Source organism: Macaca nemestrina, chromosome 6, assembly GCF_043159975.1.
Source record: "Macaca nemestrina isolate mMacNem1 chromosome 6, mMacNem.hap1, whole genome shotgun sequence".
Classification (NCBI taxonomy): Eukaryota; Metazoa; Chordata; class Mammalia; order Primates; family Cercopithecidae; genus Macaca; species Macaca nemestrina.
The window spans coordinates 61034924-61055806 of record NC_092130.1 but is presented as its reverse complement, the minus strand read 5'-3'; the positions used below and the strand labels follow the sequence as shown (position 1 = coordinate 61055806).

The window sequence follows — 20883 nt, the reverse complement described above, 5'->3', positions numbered from 1 at the left end:
GAAATGCAGATCAGTTTCCCAATGAGGCAACATCTCATATGCATTAGGATGGCTACAAAAAAAAAAAAAAAAACATAACAGTGCTGGCAAGGAGGAGGAGAAATTGGAATCTTTGTGCACTTTTGGTGAGAATGTAAAATGGTGCAGCAACTGTGAAAAACAGTATACTGGTTCCTTAAAAAATTAAAAATAGAAATTAACATATGATCCAGCCTTTCCACTATGGATATATACCTGAAAATATTGAAAACAGGGACTGAAACAGATATTTGTACTTCCCATGTTCTTAGCAGCACTAGTTACAGTAACCGAGGGGAAGAAACAATCAAGTGTGTTTTAACAGGTGAATTACTAAACAAAATGTGCTATGTATGTTCAACGGAGTATTATTCAGCCCTAATTAGGAAGGAAATTCTGACACATGCTACAACATGGATATAATGCTAAGTGACATAAATCAGTCACAGAAAGGGTTATAGTATGTGATTTCACTTATATGAGGTACCTAGAATCGTGAAATACATAAAGACTAAAAATAAAATAGTGGTTTTCAAGGGCTGGTGGTGGGGGGAGAATGGGGAATGAATTTAGAGTTTCAGTTTTGCAAGATAAAAAGAATTCTGGAGTTGGATGGTGATGGTGGTTGCACAGCATTATGAATGTACTTAATGCCCCTGAACTATAAACTTAAAAATGGCCAAAATGGTAAATTTTATGTTTTTGTACTACTGTTAAAAAATAACTAAAAATTCAGTCCTTTAAGAAATAAATATGTTCCACTTGAAATAAAAGAGAAGCTGACTTTTTTTTTAATCAAACTATATAAAAATGTGAAATCACAAGTTTTACTTAAGCTTCTATTTACTCTATCCAATTTCTTCTGCACATCCTCTACAGCAAATCACTTTTATTAGCTTCTGGTTTATCCTTCTGTTTGCAAATAAGCAAAAGCATCTGTCCAAACTTATTCCCCCAGATTTCTTGCAGAGGGTAGCATACTACATATAGTGTTCTGCTACCTGCTTTTTATTATTACTATATATGAAAACTTACTCCATATTAACATTTAGAGATCCTTCTTCATTACTCCTTATGGTTACCCTAATATTCCTTAGGTCAAAAATAGTTATTCAACGAGTACTCTCGTCGTGGACAATTTTGGTTATTTTTGCACTTCTGCTATTGTAGATAATGCTGAAACGACTAACTGGATGTGTGTATTATTTTGTTTTCATAGAGGGGTATATTCAGGTTGATTCCTAATAGTGGAATTTGTTGAATCAAAGGGTAGTATACTTTTCTAAATTCCTATAGAAATTGTTAACAGATCTATTGTTGCTTTATTTTTAGTTGGTCCTTGATGCGGTTGGCAATGGTGCAATTGGTGCTCAACAATTTGAAGACTTTTTATCCCTTTGCAGGTCATGATCTTGCAGGTAATAAATAGCTCCACTTGAACTCATGGTACCATTGCTTTTGACTTACTACCTTTTTTTTTTTTTTTTTTTTTTTTTTTTTCTGGAGTGGGGGAAAAGTTTAGTGACATCCTGTTATAGAAGTTAGATTTCTTTTAACTAAACCAACCGTCTGTAAATGTATCTGTCATACTGTTAGGTGCTTGAGGAGGGCAACATCCAAGAAATCAAGGGCACTGAACGTGATATGATTGACTATATTGAGACTCTATACTCTAGCCAAGTGTTAAGGGATTTTACAATGGAGAGAAAACTAAACAAATGCAAAAGCTAGCAATTATTAACTTCAAAGGAGGAAAAGATTGTACAGGAAAGAAAGGGGCATGATAACATTCTAAGTGATTCTGCTATGAACTATAGTTCTGTATATACGATACGGTAAACACAAAAATACCAATTTAACGAAATATTTTTATGAGACTCTATCATAATGATGACAGAGGAGTTTATTCTCATTATGCCATAGTAGTAAATCAGTAGATCATTTCTGAAATTGAAAAATTAAGTATTAAGCATGTTATTTAGATATAGAGAGGTAAGTAGTAGGAATAACTAAAAGTTGAAAGTGAGATCAGGACTCCAGAGTATGGATGGGCAGAATTGCAAAGTGCTGAGTTCCATGGCAAGTATTATTTAATTTTAACTTTATGTTTTGTTTACATTTTCTATAGCTCTTAAAGAGTTATATGCCATACAGAAATTAGTCCGATACAAATTAAAGCAGGAGTGTCCAATCTTTTGGCTTCCCTGGGCCACACAGGAAGAATAATTGCCTTGGGCCACACATGAAATACATTCATACTAACAACAGATGATGAGCTTAAAAGAAAAATCACAAAAAATTTCATAGTGTTTTAAGAAAGTTTACAAATTTGTGTTGGGCTTCATTCAAAGCTGTCTGGGCCATATGCAGCCTGTGGGCCATGGGTTGGACAAGTTTGATTTAAAGCAATTAATTTTCCCCACATACATATTTTCAAAATCTTCAGATACATTTTTCTTGTAATATTGAAGTCAGAAGCAGTAATGTTGAAATACTTACACAGATTTATGGCATACCTTTTGTAATCCTCTGGGTTTCTTTGCCCATCTCACCTTGCACATCTTCCCTGCCAAAGTGTATGTTAATATTTAATCTCAGTGTTTTTTTTTTCCTGCATCCGCTCTCCCTGCTCTCATTTCAGTCTTCCTTAAAATTGAATATGGCATTTTACTGCATAAGATTAATATGAGTCAGTGTTCCCATTTTAGAGCTTCCAGTTAGTTCACCTCTTTGTCATGCGGTTCTAAAAACTCTTCAATGTTGGGAACAAGTTCTTCTCCGACGACTTGAAATCCATGGTGGGCCACCTCAAAATTATATCGCAAGTCATACCTCTGAAGAGAGTTTGTCTGCAGGTCCTGCAATTCTTCGCCACAAAGCTTTACTGGAACCTACGAACACTCCTTTCAAGTAGGTTTTCTTATGAATATTGTTTGGGTTTTTTTGTTTGTTTTTTGAGATGGCATCTCGCTCTGTCATCCAGGCTAGAGTGCAATGGCACAATCTCAGCTCACTGCAGCCTCTGCCTCCTGGGTTCAAGCGATTATCCTGCCTCAGTCTCCTGAGTAGCTGGGATTATAGGAGCCCACCACCATGCCTGGTTAATTTTTGTATTTTTAGTAGAAATGGGGTTTCACCATGTTGGCCAGGCTTGTCTCAAACTCCTGACCTCAGGTGATGCACCCGCCTCGGCCTCCCCAAGTGCTGGGATTACAGGTGTGAGCCACCACACCCACCCTGAATACTGTTTTTAAGATAGGAGTTTTACTTTTTGGGCTGCACATTCTTGTCATAACTACTCAACCCTGCCAATGTAGAGTGAAAGCAACCATAGACAACATGTACACAAATATATTCAGTTTTTGTCCAGTAAACTTTATTTCTTAAAATGGTAGGTAGACTAGATTTGGACTGTGAGCCATAGTTTATTGATGCCTGCTCTAGAGCAGTGCTGTTCAAAATAACTGGTTACAGAAGTGTTAAAAGTTTATAGCACTAAGCAGCAGTCAACAGATGCAGCACAATTCCTGTCAAATTACCAACATCATTCTTAACAGAATTAGGAAAAAACTATTCTAAATTTCACATGGAACCAATAGAGAGCTGGACTAGCCAAAGCAATCCTAAGCAATAAGAACAAGGCATCACATTACCTGACTTCAAACTATACTACAAAGCAACAGTAACCAAAACAGCATGGTACTGGTACAAAAATAGACAAATAGACCAGTGGAACAAAATAGAGAACCCAGAAATAAACTCATGAGAATTTGTTCTACAGATTATTTCATCACTCAGGTAGTACTAAGCCCAGTACCCAGTAGTTACTTTTCCTTTTTTGGAGACAAAGTCTTGCTCTGTTAACCAGGCTGGAGTGCAGTGGCATGATAACAGTTCACTGCAGCCTTCACCTCCTGGGCACAAACGATCCTCCTGTGTTGGCCTCCTGAGTAGCTGGGATCACAGGCATGCAACACCATGCCCAACTAATTTTTTGTATTTTTTGTAGAGATGGGGTTTCACCTTGTTACTCAGACTGGTCTCAAACTCCTGTGCTCAAGCAGCCCATCTGCCACAGCCTCCCAGAGTGCTGGGATTTCAGCTGTGAGCCACCATGCCTGGCCCCCAATAGTTATTTTTTCTGATCCTCTTTCTCCTCCCCCCTCCCCCCTCAAGTAGACCCCACTGTCTGTTGTTCCTTTCTTTGTGTTCATGAGTTCTCAACATTTAGCTCCCACTTTTAAGTGAGAACATACAGTATTTGGGTTTCTGTTCTTGTGCTAGTTTGCTAAGGATAGTAACCTCCAGCTCCATCCATGTTCTTGCAAAAGACATTATCTCATTCTTTTTTATGGCTGCATAGTATTTCTTGTATCTGTACCACATTTCCTTAACCAGTCTGACACTGATGAGCATTTAGGTTCGTTCCATGTCTTTGCTATTGTGAATAATGCTGCAGCGAACACTTGTGTGCATGTGTCTTTTACGTAGAATCATTTATATTACCCTAGGTATATACCCAGTAATGGGATTGCTGGGTCAAATGATAGTTGCATTTTTAGCTCTTTGAGGAATCGCCATACTGCTTTCCACAGTGGTTGAAGTAATTTACACTCCCACTGACAGTGCATAAGTGTTCCCTTTTCTCTGCAACCTTCCCAGCATTTATTTTTTATAAATAATCTGTTATTTTTTAATGATAGCCATTCTGACTGGTGTGAGATGGTATCTCATTGTGCTTTTGATTTGCTTTCTCAAATGATCAGTGATATTGAGCTTTTTTCTTATGCTCATTGGCATGTACGTCTTCTTTTGCAAAGTGTCTGTTCATGTCCTTTGCCCATTTTTTAATGGTGGTGTTTGTTTTTCTTTTGTAAGTCAGTTGAAGTTCGTTATAGATGCTGGATGTTAGACCTTTGTCAGGTACATAGTTTGAAAATATTTTCTCCCATTTAGGTTGTCTGTTTACTCTGTCGATAGTTTCTTTTGTTGTGCAGAAGCTCTTAAGTTTAATTAGATCCTATTTGTCAATTTTTGCTTTTGTTGCAATTCCTTTTGGGGTCCTTGTCATAAAATCTTTGCCTGTTCCTATATCCAGGGTGGTATTGCCTAGGTTGTCTGCCAAAACTTTTATAGCTTTTGGTTTAACATGTAAGTCTTTAATCCATTTTGAGTTGATTTTTGTGTATGTTGCAAGGAAGGGGTTCAGTTTCAATCTTTTGCATTTGGCTAGCCGGTTATCCCAGCACCGTTTATAGAATAGGCAGTCTTTTCTTAATTGCTTGTTTTTGTCAGCTTTGTTGAAGATCAGATGGCCAGAGGCGTGTCACCTTATTTCCCAGTTCTCTATTCTGTTCCAGTGGTCAATGTGCCTGTTTTTGTACCAATACTTTTCTATTTGGTTACTGTATTTTTGTAGTATACTTCAAAATCAGGTAATGTGATTCCAGTTTTGTTCCTTTTGCTTAGGATTGCCTTGCTATTTAGGCTCTTTTTTTTTTTTTTTTTTTTTTTTTTTTTTTTTTTTTTTTGTTCCATACTAATTTTAAAATAGGTTTCTCTAGTTCTGTGAAGAATGTTGTTGGTGGTTTGTTAGGAATAGCATTGAATCTGTAAATTGCTTTGGGCAGTATATCCACTTTAATGATACTGATTCTTCTTCTCTATGAACATGGGATGTTTCTTCCATTTGTTTGTGTCTTATGTGATTTCTTTGAGCAGTGTTTTGTAATTCTCATTGTAGAGATCTTTCACCTCCTGGTTAGCTGTATTTCTAGGTATTTTATTCTTTTTGTGGCAGTTATGAATGGGGCTGCCTTCCTGATTTGGCTCTCATCTTAGCTGTTGTGTATAGGAATGCTGGTGATTTCTTGTGCACTGATTTTTGTATTCTGAAACTTTGCTAAGTTGTTTATCAGATCTAGGAGTTTTTGGGCTGAGACATAGTGTTTTCTACATAGGGAATCATGTCATCTACAAACAGGCATAGTTTTACTTCCTGTCTTCCTATATGGATGCCTTTTATTTCTTTCTCTTTCCTGATTGCTCTGGTCAGGACTTTGAATACTAGGTTGAATGGGAGTGGTGAGAGAGAGCATCCTTGTCTTGTGTTTATTTTCAAGGAGAATGCTTCCTGCTTTTGCCCATTCAGTATGATGTTGGCTGTGGGTTTGTCATAGATGGCTCTTACTATTTTGAAGTATGTTCTTTCAATACCTAGTTTACTGGGAGTTTTTACATGGATTGATGTTGAATTTTATCAGAAGCCTTTTCCGATATAATTATGTGGTTTTTGTCTTTAGTTCTGTTTGTGTGATTCATCACATTTATTGATTTGCATATGTTGAACCAAACTTGCATCCTGGGAATTAAGCCTACTTGATCATGGTGAATTAGCTTTTTGATGTGCTGCTGGGTTTGGTTTGCGAGTATTTTGTTGAATATATTTGTGTTGACATTCATCAAGGATATTGGTTTGAAGTTTTCTTTTTTTGTTATGTCTCTGAAGGTTTTGGTATCAGGATAATGTTGACTTCATAGAATTAGGTGTGGAGGAGTTCCACCTCCTCAATTTTTGGAGTAGTTTTAGTAGGAATGGTATCAGCTTTTCTTTGTACATTCGGTAGATTTTAGCTGTTAATCCATCTGGTTCCGTGCTTTTTTTGGTTGGTATGCTATTCATTACTGATTGAATTTCAGAGCTCATTATTAGCTTTGTCAGGGAATCGTTTCTTCCAGGTTCAGTCTTGGAAGGGTGTGTGTGTCCAGGAATTTATCCATCTCTTGTAGGTTTTGTAGTCTGTGTGCATAGAGGTGCCCATAGTAGTTTCTAATGGTTATTTTTATTTCTGTGGGGTCAGTGGCAACATCCCCTTGGTCATTTCTAATTGTGTTTATTTGGATCTTCTCTCTTTTCTTCTTTATTAGTCTAGCTAGCAGTCTCTCTGTCTTACTAATTTTTTCAAAAGACCAACTCCTGGATTTGTTGATCTTTTGAATGGTTTTGTGTGTCTCAATTTCTTTCAGTTCAGCTCTGATTTTTGTTATTTTTTATCTTCTACTAGCTTTGGGGTTTATTTGTTCTTGCTTCTCTGATATTTTCCATTATGATGTTAGGTTGTTAATTTGAGATCTTTCTAACTTTTTGGTGTGGACATTTAATGCTATGAATTTCCTCTTAATGCTGCCTTAGCTATGTCCCAGAGATTTTGGTAAAGCATACCTACTTTTGTTAGATCCTATGGCCCTAGGCTAGGGATCAACAAACTATCGCCATCCCCACAGGTGAAATTCAGACCTCTCCTTGCTTCTTTAAATAAAGTTTTATTGAATTATAGCCATAAATGCTCTCAATTTTGCATATTGCCAGTGGTTGCTTTCCCACGGGAAGTCGACAGTCCCTAATTCAGTTCTGAAATGTTCCAAAATTCAAAATTTTTTGAGTACCAACATGATGCTATAAGTAGAAAATGCCACATGTAAGTATTTAACACAAACTTTGTTTCATGCATACAATTATTAAAAATATAATTTCTCACCTTCACTGCCTGTAATCCCAGCACTTTGGAAGGCCGAAGTGGGTGAATCACCTGAGGTCAGAAGTTCAACACCAGCCTGCCAACATGGTGAAACCCTATCTCTACTAAAAATACAAAAATTAGCTGGGCGTGGTGGCAGGTGCCTGTAATCCCAGCTACTCAGGAGGCTGAAGCAGGAGAATCACTTGAACCTGGGAGGTGGAGGTTGCAGTGAGCCAAGATCGCCTTGTTGCACTGCAGTCTGGGCCAAAGACTGAGATTCCATCTAAAAAAAAATATATACACACACACACACACACACACACACACACGTGTGTATGTATATATATATATAATTTCTTACCTTCAGATTTTGCATATAAGATGTATATGAAACATAAATGAATTTTTAATTTAGACATATATATTCAAATATTTCTAAATCTGAAAATAGATGAAATTCAAAATACTTCTGGTCGCAAGCATTTTAGATAAGAGATACTTTACCTGTACAGTATCAGACTTGAGTAGTTGTGGCAGAGACCATATGGTCCACAAAGCCTTTAAGGAAAAGGTTGGTGATATGATCTGCCTCCAATCATATAGTCTGATTGCAGTTAACTTATTATAATAAACATTTATATGGCACCAAGGAATTGTTGCAAGTTAATCAGAAATTTCTGAGGTTTATAATTAAATTTGCTGTCTCTCTCTGTAGATCCAAACACCATCTGGCACTGTCTGTGAAGAGGCTTTGGCAGTATTTGGTGAAGCAGGAAGAAATTCAGGAAACCTTTATCAAAAATATATTCACAAAGAAACGGTGTCTAAATGAGGTCTGTATAAGTTAAAACCTGTTTACTATTTTATTATTAAGTCTTTTATATTATTATGTAACCATTAAAATGAGATGTATTTTACAGATTTTATATGATAAACATAGGCAATTAATGCTTAGAAAAGTGTAATTTAGAAGGGGGCAGTATTTTCATAAATCAATTTAATTTAATTCAAATTAAAATGGGACTTTTTTCCTTGAAAAAAATGTTTAAGATTCCGCATCTTGTTTCTTGTATTTTGAATTGTCATGATCATCAATTTAAGAGACAAGATAGAAATTTTCTATGATTTTTCATGTGACAATTAAAAGAAGTCTATCTTAGAAGTTTAATTGTAACTGGGTTTATATACTGAAAAATTTTTATTTTATGTATGTATTTTTTTTGAGACGGAGTCTCTGTCACTCAGGTTGGAGTACAGTGGCACCATTTCAGCTCACTGCAACCTCTCCCTCCCAGGCTCAAGCAATCCTCCCACCTCAGCCTCCCAAGTAGCTGGGACCACAGATGCATGCCACCATGCCCAGCTGATTTTTTGTATTTTTGGTAGAGACAGGGTTTCACCATATTGCCCAGGGTGGTCTTGAATTCCTGCGCTCAGGCAATCTACCTGCCTTGGCCTCCCAAAGTGCTGAGATTACAGGCTTGAGCCACTGCACCCAGCCAACTTTTTAAATATGTACGTTTTCTTTTCTGTGGATTATGCTTAAATTAATGAAATTTTACAAACCCAAATTAACCTACACTGTAACTGGTTGCTTATACCTTGATATTATCATAATGGTTTTTTTTTTTTTTTTTTTTTTTTTGGTCATTTAGTTTAGTGCTAGTAATAAGTACCAGTTTCATGATATGGGGAACTTGCTTCTTTCATTTGAGAAGTTTTGTTACTAAAAAGTCCAGGTGAACTAAACAGTAGACATAGTGATGTAGTCAATTATTTTTGTCTCCTGGACTGATAACAAAGAGTTCAGAACTGACATTTGGTATGTGAACCACATTTTGCGTAGCACTGAACTAGTCTGAAAGCAAGCTTTGTACAGTTTTTTAAGTTGGAGGAAACACTGAAGATACTTCAGTTGAAGAAATAAATTGAATGGTTTCACAATAGACAAGCAAAAAGCAAGATGACATCTAACCTTTCTGCCTTAAAGGAAAATTACATATGTATCTCATTGTCTCTCAGTTTAAGCACCAATTTTAAGTGGAAACTGTATATGCTATTATTTACTATTTGCCTCATTTTGTAAATGTATTCAAATCAACCAAGTCGGGAAATAGTGTGTAGCATTCTTGCTGACTTAGAAGAATTTTGACCTGAGTACCTTTGTATAATATTGAAATTTAGACAAACATGAATGTATTTCATTTGTTTATTTGATCTTTTTTTAAAAAAAAATTGATATATTTGACTAATCTTACAAAAATCTTATTTTTCTACTGCTGATATGTTTGGGTATTTGGGAAATGAAGTAGTTCTGAAAACAATACAAAGAAACTATTGAACCATTATATTGTCTAGTTGATCCAGGAATAGAATCATTAAGGAAATAGAGTAGTATAATCAAGCCAGAATACATAAACGTAGCAAATAATAAATATAACTACACATTTTAAAATTTCTGTTATTCTTTGGAGTTTCATGATATCTCAAGAAATTTTTAAAATTATTTTTATTGTAATTATTTTAATCAGAAGCGTGAACATGAATGTTAGACTGACAGTTTTGTGACTATCATTAAGCTAAATGTTTTCTTTGAATTTTGTTTTTTTAATTCAAAATGACTATAATAGCCCTTACTTTGCAGTGTTTTGATAAATTTACTTAAACCTTGACACAATTAATTATAGTTATTAAAAGTTTGTTGTTATTGCTTTGTTGTTTTATTCTTGATAGTGATACTCTTAAAAATAGTGTCTTTTTGATAACGAATATGAAAAGAAAAATGTTGTATAGTAAAGCATAGATTTGAATGGAATTAAATAGAATCTTTATAGAGTTTGTGTAAAATTAATCTTTACTGGAAAGTTTACTAGTCTATTTTTAGTATTAACAAAATCACCTTCCATCTCTTATTTTTCTAAAATGATGATTATACTTAAATATTTTAATTGAAGTCACGTGATTTTCCAGGTGGTTAAGAGATACATATATGACAGGCCCTGTATTTTGGATAGCAGGTGATGGGAGAGTATTCTGAGAACTGCTCTTTCTTTATTTATGTGTTTGAAAATGAAATTTTATTTACAGTTTCTTCATCTGACCCTAAAATCCTGGTTTTCACAGATCTTTTCTTTTCCTGTATAGTAAGGTTTACTGGTACATGTGTTTTAAAATAGAATGTCTTCTCTCTTTGTATTTAAATAGAAAGTACAGACAACTGCAATTAGATTAAGTCATTCTTAATAAAAACTTGGGACTTGACAACTCCCATCATTGTTCCCAATTCCTTTTTCTGTTTTTTTGTTTTGTTTTGTTGAACTTTCTGAGAAGAACTAAAAGTCTTGGAACAACTCTTTCTTTAACAAGTACTGCTATTCCCTTTTAAGAAGTATATGTGCTTCCAAGCAATTTATTGACTGTTTCTGGCTTCATCAGTGGAAGAGAATTATAAAAATGTAGAAATTGAAATTTTCTAATCAAGAGATTTTCCTGAAGGTTCAGATGTGGAGATAAGACATAGCAGTGAGTAAGAGAATAATTCGACTTTGTTGATAGTGCTCTGACACCAGTAGCTCTGATTATTTTAATATAAACTACTTTGGTTTCAATCATGCTTTAATGTCAACATTTCGAAATTGAGTAAAAACTTCTTAGGGATAGAATAAAAATTATAGTGGTAGTTAATGAGTTCTGAGGGATTAAGTTTTGCTCATCCCCTAACCATGCACATGCTTCTTATAAGGTGTATGAAATTTTAAGAATAACTGTATATTATATAGTGTTCTTTTCTAGTAAATTTGGTTTAAAATATAACATTTAAACAATCCCCAGTATTTGCGTGTTACATGTCGTCTTTACTCTTTGTCATGTGGTTATTCTTTCTTGATGAAGTCATTAGAGGACAACAGTGAAACCATCAAAAATTCTATGATGGAGGAGCCAAACATCAATAAGGTACAAAATATCATTCAACTGAAATTAGAAATTGCATTCTTTCACAAAAGAACAAAGCATTTGCATTTTAGTTTTAAACTGGTCTTTGTTTCCAATGGATTTAAAGTATTGTTCCCTCAGATTATTCTCCTTTTATTTTAACAACTTAAATACTGCAGTTGTAAAAGTGATTTCTGTTTTGTTAGATAAGAGAATGCAATTTTAAAGAGAGTTGAATGTATCTTGTTTTGGCTACAAATTTTTCTGAGTAAATATAACTAAAGTTCTTAATACATGTGATTACAAAAGCAATTGTTTAGTAGTATTTTAATTCTACAAGTATCACTTTTGAAGTTAAAATTCTCTCCTATGATATTAATTCCTAAAAATATAGTAAATACTGTTACATAGCGTTTATTTTACTGGTAGCAACAGCATGTAGCAAAGTGCCTTAAGGGTACATAGTAAGTACTCATGGTACTTGAGAATCAAAGCACAAAAGATGAGAATCTGTATAATTATGAAATAACTCCTAGGTGTTCTGTGATTGCATATTCAACTATGACTTTATTTTATTTTATTTTTGAGACAGAGTTTCACTCTTTCGCCCAGGCTGGAGCGAAGTGGCACAGTCTCAGCTCACTGCAACCTCTGCCGCCCAGGTTCAAGCGATTCTCCTGCCTCAGCCTCCCTAGTAGCTGGGATTGTAGGCAGCCACGACCACACCGGGCTAATTTTTTTTTTTTTTTTTTTTTTTTTTTTGTATTTTTAGTAGAGACAGGGTTTTGCCATGTGGGCCAGGCTGATGTCAAACTCCTGACCTCAGGTGATCCACCCGCCTTGGCCTCCCAGAGTGCTGGGATTATAGGCGTGAGCCATCGCGCCTGGCCAACTCAACTGTGACTTTATGAGGTTGATATTTAACTCATGTTTTTCATATTCTCATGTTAAAACAATCTCAGCAGTGATTTTTAAGTGAAAAATTTCTCAAAAAAATTGTTAAAGTTACTAATTTCTACCTCTCATTCTTTCCAACGGGAGTCCTTTGGTAAAATAGGAGAAATAATTCTGTGCAATTACTTAAAAAGCCTGATTTGATATCAGGTGTATTTTATAACTAAAACTTTTGCAAAATAAGTATATGTGATTCATACTTTGAAAATTTCTAGTGGCCTTTGGGGGTTTTGAGGGAATATAATTCAAACTTTTAATCAATTAACAATTTTCCTTGCCTGGGTATTGATGATTACTTACTACTGTCACTGTCTACACGTTATCAAGAATTCTTTTTTTTTTTTTTTTTTTTTTCCTGAAGACAGAGTTTTGCTCTTGTTGCCCAGGCTGGAGTGCATGGCACAATCTCAGCCTATTGCAACCTCCACCTCCCAGGTTCAAGCAATTCTCCTGCCTCAGCCTCCCGAGTAGCTGGGATTACAGGCATGTGCCACCACGCCCAGCTAATTTTTGTATTTTTAATAGAGACAGGGTTTCTCCATGTTGGTCAGGCTGGTCTTGAACTCCCAACCTCAGGTGATCCACCTGCCTTGGCCTCCCCCAAAGTGCTGGGATTACAGGCATGAGACACTGCACCCAACCACATATCAGGAATTCTTATACAAACATTTTTGTTTTGATACTGTTTATAAAATGTTAATAATCAATGTTGTATTTCTATAGTCATCTTCATGCTTGACTTGACATCATGTCAAAATGCAGTCTTTTTGAGGGGTGGGTTAACATCATTTTGGCCAGCATTTTCCAAGCCCACTGCTATATAGTTTTTTTAAAAACTTTATAATATATGCCTGACCTAAAATAACTACATATATTTAAAGTGTAAAACTTGTTCAATTTTGGCATGTGTATACACTAGCGAAACCATCACCACAACCAGGATAATGATTATATCCATCAGTCCCCAGAATTTAATCCCTCCCTTCTTTTTCTGTCTCACCTGTGCCCTCTTCCCCAAGCAACTACCGAATTTTTTCCTGGCGTTAAAGATTAATTTGTTGTTTTCTGGAATTTTATGTAAATAGAATCATATAATATGTCATTTTTGATTTATAGTCTGTGTCTGTTGACTTAGCATAATTATTTCAAGATTGATCTATGTTGTGTGTTTTAGTTGTTCATTCCTTTTTATTATGATGCTTATTACATTATATGGATATACCATAGTTTACCTGTTAATGAACACTTGAGCTGATTTTATTTTGGACCTATTCCAAATAAGGCTGCTTTGAATATTCATGCACAAGTCACATTGTATGGAAAAATGCTTTCATTTCTCTTGTGTAAATGCCTAGGAGTGGAAAAACTGGATCATGTGGTAGGTGTATGTTAAACGTTTTATGAAACTATTCAAATATTTTCCAAGGTGGTTGTACCATTTAGGTACATTCTCAATGGGTGGTGTACAAAATCCCATTCTATTTTTTTTTTTTTTTTTTAAGGCAGGGTCTCACTTTGTCTCCTAGACTGGGTGCAGTGGTGTGATTATGGCTCACTGCAGCCTCGACCTCCCGGGCTCAAGCAGTCCTCTTGCCTCAGCCTTCTGAGCCGCTGGGACTACACACATGCATCACCATGCCCAGCTCATTTTTATTTTTTGTAGAGGTGGGGTTTCTCCATATTGCGCAGGCTGGTCTCAAACTTCTGGGCTCAAGCAATCTTCCCACCTCACCCTCCTGAAGTGCTGGGATTACAGGTGTGACCCACCATGCCCAGCCTTGCCTTACATTCTTACCAACAGTTGATGTAGTCTATATTTTCATTTTAACCATTCTAGTAGGTATGTAGTAGTAGTTCATTGTGGTTTTAATTTGCATCGAGCATCTTACCACATGCTTATTTGCCATATGTCTATCTGCATAAATTGCCTTCAAATGTTGTGTTTTTTGTATTAGGTTGCTTGTTTTCTTAATTCAGTTTTAACAGTTATTTGTATGTTCTGGATAAAAATCATTTATCAGAAATGTGATTTGCAAATATTTTCTCTTATTCTGTGGCTTGTCTTTTCATTCTCTTTACAAAGTGCTTTCATTTTATTTATTTATTTTTAAACAAAGTCTTGCTCTGTTGCCTAGGCTGGAGTGCAGTGGTGTGATCTTGGCTCACTGTAATCTCCACCTCCCAGGTACAAGCCATTCTCAGGTGTGCACTACCACACCTGGCTAATTTTTGTGTTTTTAGTAGGTGAGTAGAGTGGATTTCACCATGTTGCCCAGGCTGGTCTCGAACTCCTGGCCTCAAGTGATCTGCCCACCTTGGCCTCCTAAAGTGCTGGGAAGAGGGGCATGAACCACTGCAGCTGGCCACAAGTTCTTTTGATGTGCAGAAGTTCTAATTTTGATGATGTCTAATGTATTAGTTCTGGTTATTCATTTTCTTTTGGTGTTGTATTTAAGAAATCTTTGCCTAGCCTAAGATCACAAAGACTTTCTCCTATTCTAAGTGTTTTAGAGTTTTAGTATTACATTTAGGTCTATAATACATTTCAAGTTAATTTGTTTACATGGTGTGAAGTATAGACCTCAGTTCTTTGTTACTGTTGTTGTTTTTGCATCTGTATTTACAGCATTATTTGTTGAAAAGATTATCTTTTCTTTCACTAAACTATCTCTTTCACCTTTTCAAAACTGACGCAGATGTGTAGGTCTAATTCTGGAGTGTATTTTGGGCCATTGATCCATTTTTATGGTAATAGCTCACTGTCTTTATCACTATAACCTTATAATAAATCTTGAAGTCATGTATTATAAGTCCTTCAAATATATTCTTCATCTAAGTTCTTTTCTTTTCTTTTCTTTCTTTCTTTTTTTTTTTTTTTTTTTTTTTTGCCTTATCACTCTGACTTAGAACTTCCAGTCCAGTGTTGAATAGAAGTGATCACCAGCAGACATTATTACCTTGTTTCTGATCTTGGGGAAAACAGTCTTTTATTATTAAGTAAAATGTTTCCTTTAGGTTTGTTGTAGATGTCCTTTATAAGTTTGAGGACGTTTCTTTGCATTCCTACTTTGTTAAGAGTTTTTAATAAGAAAAGGATGTCAGATTTTTATCAAATGATTTTTTTTTGTGCCTACTATTGAGATGATCATGCTTTTTTCTTTTTTAATATGATAGGTTAATGAATTTTTTTAAATGTTAAACCAATCTAGTATTCCCAGCATAAGCTATACTTGGTCATGATGTGTTATCCTTTTTATATATATAGTTACATTTGATAAAATTTTAAGAATTTTTACATCTATGTTCATGAAGGATATTAGTTTGTAGTTTTCTTACAATGTTGTTTGTGTTGGTCTCAGATTAATGCTAGACTCTTAGAATGAATTGATGAAGATTCTCTCTTCTTTAATTTTTGGGAAGAATTTTTATAGAATTAGTGTTATTTCTGAAGTGTTTGGTAGAATCCTGAAGTTTTTTAAATGGCAAAGTTGTGTCTGTTTTGGTTATTGTGAATGATGGTGCTATGAACATTGATATACAAATATCTCAGTCTCTGCTTTCAGTTTTTTGGGGTATATACAGAAGTGGAATTGCTAGATCATATAGCAATTCTGTGTTTAGTTTTTGATCTGCATAATCTCTTTAAATCTCTTTTAGCATTAATATTTGGATTCTTTTTTCCTCACATATCCAGCCCAATCAAAGCATGGCATCTTTACAGAGTGTGACTTGAAACTTTAGGAGATCTTTTGAGACCATATTCATTGTGATTTTTTTTAACTATAATGTTATGTTGTGAGGCCTTTAACAAATAAAATTATGTTCATAGCACACGCAAGTTCCGTCTCTGTTTTTGGCTGACTGTATCATGTTCCTGCTTCCTTCCCTTCCCCAGCTTAGATTTCATGATCCATCATGGAATCAGTCAATCACTTGCAAACATCCTTATCTCTGTTCTTCCTACACTATACTTCCCTTGAAATTTCCCAAATCTGCTTAACCCCAACTCTTTGTCCTATTCTGTGCTTGCACTCAAGCAGCTGAACATGTTTGGAGGAAAAGCACAAACCCTGGAGCTTGCCTCACTTAAATAGCACAAATCCCAAATTAACATAAAACTTACCCTGCAGTCATAATAAATTGCTCTATAGCAAATTTGTTTTTTCATTTTCATTTTCATACTTTTTCCATTTCCTCAAACTTCCAGTATTTGTTTCCCACTCCCCACATATCAATATATTTTGCTGTTAAAATAAGTGCAGTCAGCCGTGATTTAGCCTAACCTGCCCATCATCATCTAATTTCTGCTCTATAGGCAGATATTTTCTTCTGCCTCCTTTAACAGTGAGTGAACTGTCACCCTTTTATTCAAGAGCAGATCTTTCACTTGTGCACAGATCTTACCTGCTTTCACCTACCCGAGGACTTGTCTTCAGTTCTTAATAACTGAAGCCCATCTCCCTCTCTCCTCATCAGTAAATGTTTACCTCTCTCAAATTATTCTCATTAGCATGAGCAAATATATTTTAATGTTTTGCCTTTAAAAAATACTCCATTTCTCTAGTCTCCAATATAGCAAAATTCACTTAGAGTTGCCTATAAAGTCATTCAAGATTTAAGCAATAATGTTGAAACACTGTAAACAAACCACCTAGCTTAAGAAATAAAACATTATCAATTCCGTTGAATGTATCTATGATCCTTTCCCGGTGGACTCCGCTTCTTATTCACCAGATATCACATTCTGTCTAATTTAGTTATTATTTCCAGCCCACTCCACTGAGATTGTCATAGACATGGTCACCATTGACTTCCAATATACTAAATTTAGTAGTCAGTTATCTGTCTTCATATGATTCAACTTCTTAATAATCATTTGGTAGTGTTGACCCATAACATTTTTCTAAAACTGTTTCCTCACTTAGTTTCCATAATATCAAACTCTTCTATTTCTTATGTTAGCTAATTGATAACTACTGAATTGTCTTTTTCCGGTCCTTGAAATATTGGTTGCCCCAGAATTCAGTTCTCTTAACTTTTTATCTTTTCTATCTTTACTCTCTCCTTGGGTTATCTCACGATTTAAATATTAATATAATCTGTATACTGACAACTCTCTAATCTCTCTAGTCCCAACTAATTTCCCGAATCCAGACATTGACTGCTGCAAATCTACTCCCCACTGTTTCCTTCACTTATGTCCATCTCAGTAAATGGTACCTTTACTCACCCAGCTGTCAGGCCTGATAACTAGGATTCATCCTTTTTCTTTCCTTCTTTTACTCAGACTATGATTACAGCCCATTAACAAAATGTATCCCAATTCCAAACACTTATCACTGTCACCATTCCTACTTCCCTAATCCAATCCACTATGATCTCTCACTTCAGCTACTGTAGTTGCCTTTTAACTGGTTTTCTGGCAGTCATTCTCAAACCCTTTATGTTTTGTCTCACAATAGCCAGACTTTTCAAAATCCACCAATGGTTTCTCTGACTTAGAACAGGATGTGAACTCTTTATTATTTCTTTTGAGGCCCTGCAGGAGCTGAACTTCTACCTTTATCTCCAGTCTTACCTTCTGCCACTTATGGTCATTCACAAATTTAATCTAAGACTTCTGAGATACCACCATTTCTTTGACCTACCCTCATGATGTTCTGATTATGTATCTGACATGGGGTTCAGAGTCTTTGTATTTAAAAAAGAAAGAAAAAGTCACCTCAGTTGACTGTTATTCAGGTTATCTTGACACTACCTTATTGAGAAACAATGTTCTTAGTAAATAATGAGGACAGGAATGTATTCCTACATAGAGAAAGGTTTTCTGAAGTTCATACCTGCAGGAGCTTTCCTCCCATACATGTAAAGTTTAAAAAAATTCCCCAGGTGAAACTGGTATGATCCCCCATCCTACCATAACCAGCAAGTAGCACATCCCTCTATTCCATGGAGCCATCATCTTTCTCTGTCGCCAATTTCTTCAAAACCTAAGAATGAACATTTAGTATACTTGAGATACGAGGCAGATTGGTAGGTAAGTTGGAATTTTGTCTTAAAATTATGGAATTTGTTATGTACATCATTAAGAGATGATCAGCCTTTTGTAGTCAGAGCTGAGACTTCCCTTAGAAGACAAGTTGATCCTCAAGTCAACCAGAATGTTCAGCGAATACTGAAATTCTTCATAAGTAAATTATACTTTAGATTAGAATATATTTGGCTCTTTATATATGGTGACTGATTTTTGTTTCCGTAGGGGTATTTTGGTTTGGTTATCTTGTAAGTCTCTTTCAGCTTTCCAATTGAACACTCATCTTAATTGCCTTCATTTTATTTATTTATTTATTTTTTTGAGACAGGGTCTTGTTCTGTTGCCTGGGCTGGAGTGCAATGGCTCAATCTCGGCTTACTGCAGTCTCTGCCTCCTGGGTTCAAGCAATTCTCTTGCCTCAGCCACCCAAGTAGCTGGGATTACAGACGCGCACCATCACGCCCAGCTAATTTTAGTATTTTAGTAGAGGCAGGTTTTCTCCATGTTGGCCAGGCTGCTCTTGCACTCCTGACCTCAAGTGATCCACCTGTCTCAGCCTCTGAAAGTGCTGGGATTACAGGCATGAGCCACCATGCCTGACCTTAGTTACTGTTTTTAAAACACTGCATATTCTGATCAGTTCTGTGGTCAATGGCCAGGCATTGGTGATATTTCTATCAAAATTTTGCAGGAAATAAATTTATTGTATGCTGATTTCAGATAATGTATGTGTTTCACAATAAGTCTGTGAACCTAATTAATTTTAAAAGATTGAAAGTTAGGATGACCAGGCATGGTAGCTTACGCCTGTAATCCCAGCACTTTGGGAGGCCAGGGCCGCCAAATCACCTGAGCTCTGGAGTTTGAGACCAGCCTGGCCAAAATGGTGAAACCCCGTCTCTACTAAAAATACAAAAATTAGCCGGGCATGGTAGCAGGCGCCTGTAATCCCAGCTACTTGGGAGTCTCAGGCGGGAGAATCGCTTGAACCTGGGAGGCAGAGGTTGCAGTGAGCTGAGACTATGGGCCACTGCCCTCCAGCCTGGGTGACAAGAGCAAGACTCCATCTCAAAAAACAAAAAAGATAATATGAAATAATGTCCTATATTAGGCAACAATTCAACTCTTTAATTGCCTCCTCTTTTCAACTTATTTTAGTAAGTGTTGAATTTACATAGTGTTCTTTTCTAAGTCCAAAGATGTATACACTTTGTCTGAAGTAAGCAGAAGGTCAAATATATGTCCCCCATCTAAAGTACATAGAATTGTGGTTTATTTAGCTACTAAAATGATTACTCACTTGGGCAAGTTACTTTGCCGTTCAGGATTTCAGGTTTCTCTATAAATTGAAGGTTAACTACAACCAGCTGGCCAAATCTCACCTGCCTCTAACCCATGAGCTGAGAATTTTTAAAGGTTTGAAAGAAATTGCAACAGTGACACTTTGTGGTCTGCAAAACCTAAAATATTGACTGTCTGACCTTTTAAATTTTTTAAAATAATATTAAAGAATTATAATGCTAAGAAACTTGGTAAATACATTTTGCTTTAATAGTTAGAATGTGTTGATCCTTTAAAGTTACTTCACTGTGTCTTGGGCGGATAACCACTTAATGAAGTTGTGTGTTCTATCAGCTGTTTTTTTATGTGTAAAAAAGCAAGTTTGAAGAAATTTCAATTTCCCTTGTCAAACTTTGTTTTAGGGATAATTAGCATATACAATAGTCCTTTAGAATTGAAATATCTAGTTTCTTAAAATAATTTATGAAGTACTAATTGATAGATAGGCACATATTATTAGTTCTATTACTAAAATCACTGCATTTTTGGATTTTGTTTCCTTTTATTTAGATAGAAGCAGATTTGGGATATCCTGGAGGTAAGGCAAGAATTATTCATAAGGAATCTGATATCATTACTGCGTTTGCTGTTAATAAGGTAAGTACATAGACATTCTTCTTTTGTTTATTAAGTATTTATAGTTGGATAATATATTCTGTTTTATCAGTTTATCCAGTATTTCTTTCCCAAAGCTGCTTCCAGTTCCTTAAATTGCAACCTGGATACTTCTTTTATTTTATAAAATGATATTATTTGATAATGTGATTTTGTTATTATATGATTTTGGATATGTAGCTGATAAAATACATAATGTTTTATTACTATGCAGAGAGAAGTACCAAATATATAGACAATCGCTTTTAGAATTTATACAATGTAGTACAGTAGTTAACTAGTTAACCCACAGAAAAAGTGACATATTATGAATATGTCAAATGTGCCGGGCGCGGTGGCTCACGCCTGTAATCCCAGCACTTTGGGAGGCCGAGGCGGGCGGATCACAAGGTCAGGAGATCGAGACCACGGTGAAACCCCGTCTCTACTAAAAATACAAAAAATTAGCCGGGCGCGGTTGTGGGCGCC

General features: G+C 35.6%; 1 protein-coding gene across 8 annotated transcripts in view; it reads left to right on the top strand.

The window, feature by feature from the left end:
• The window catches only part of LOC105500026 (Dmx like 1), a 175787-nt gene that overhangs the window by 123027 nt on the left and 31877 nt on the right, over nucleotides 1-20883 (top strand). For 4 of the 8 annotated variants that reach the window (XM_011772923.3, XM_024787128.2, XM_011772924.3 and 1 more), the window contains 5 exons: nucleotides 1351-1436; nucleotides 2727-2928; nucleotides 8254-8371; nucleotides 11430-11492; nucleotides 20311-20397. In XM_011772923.3, coding sequence (XP_011771225.2) covers nucleotides 1351-1436; nucleotides 2727-2928; nucleotides 8254-8371; nucleotides 11430-11492; nucleotides 20311-20397 — 556 coding nt within the window. The remainder of the gene's footprint in view (nucleotides 1-1350; nucleotides 1437-2726; nucleotides 2929-8253; nucleotides 8372-11429; nucleotides 11493-20310; nucleotides 20398-20883) is intronic. The other 4 variants (XM_024787129.2, XM_071098562.1, XM_011772927.3 and 1 more) reach the window with 1 other exon arrangement.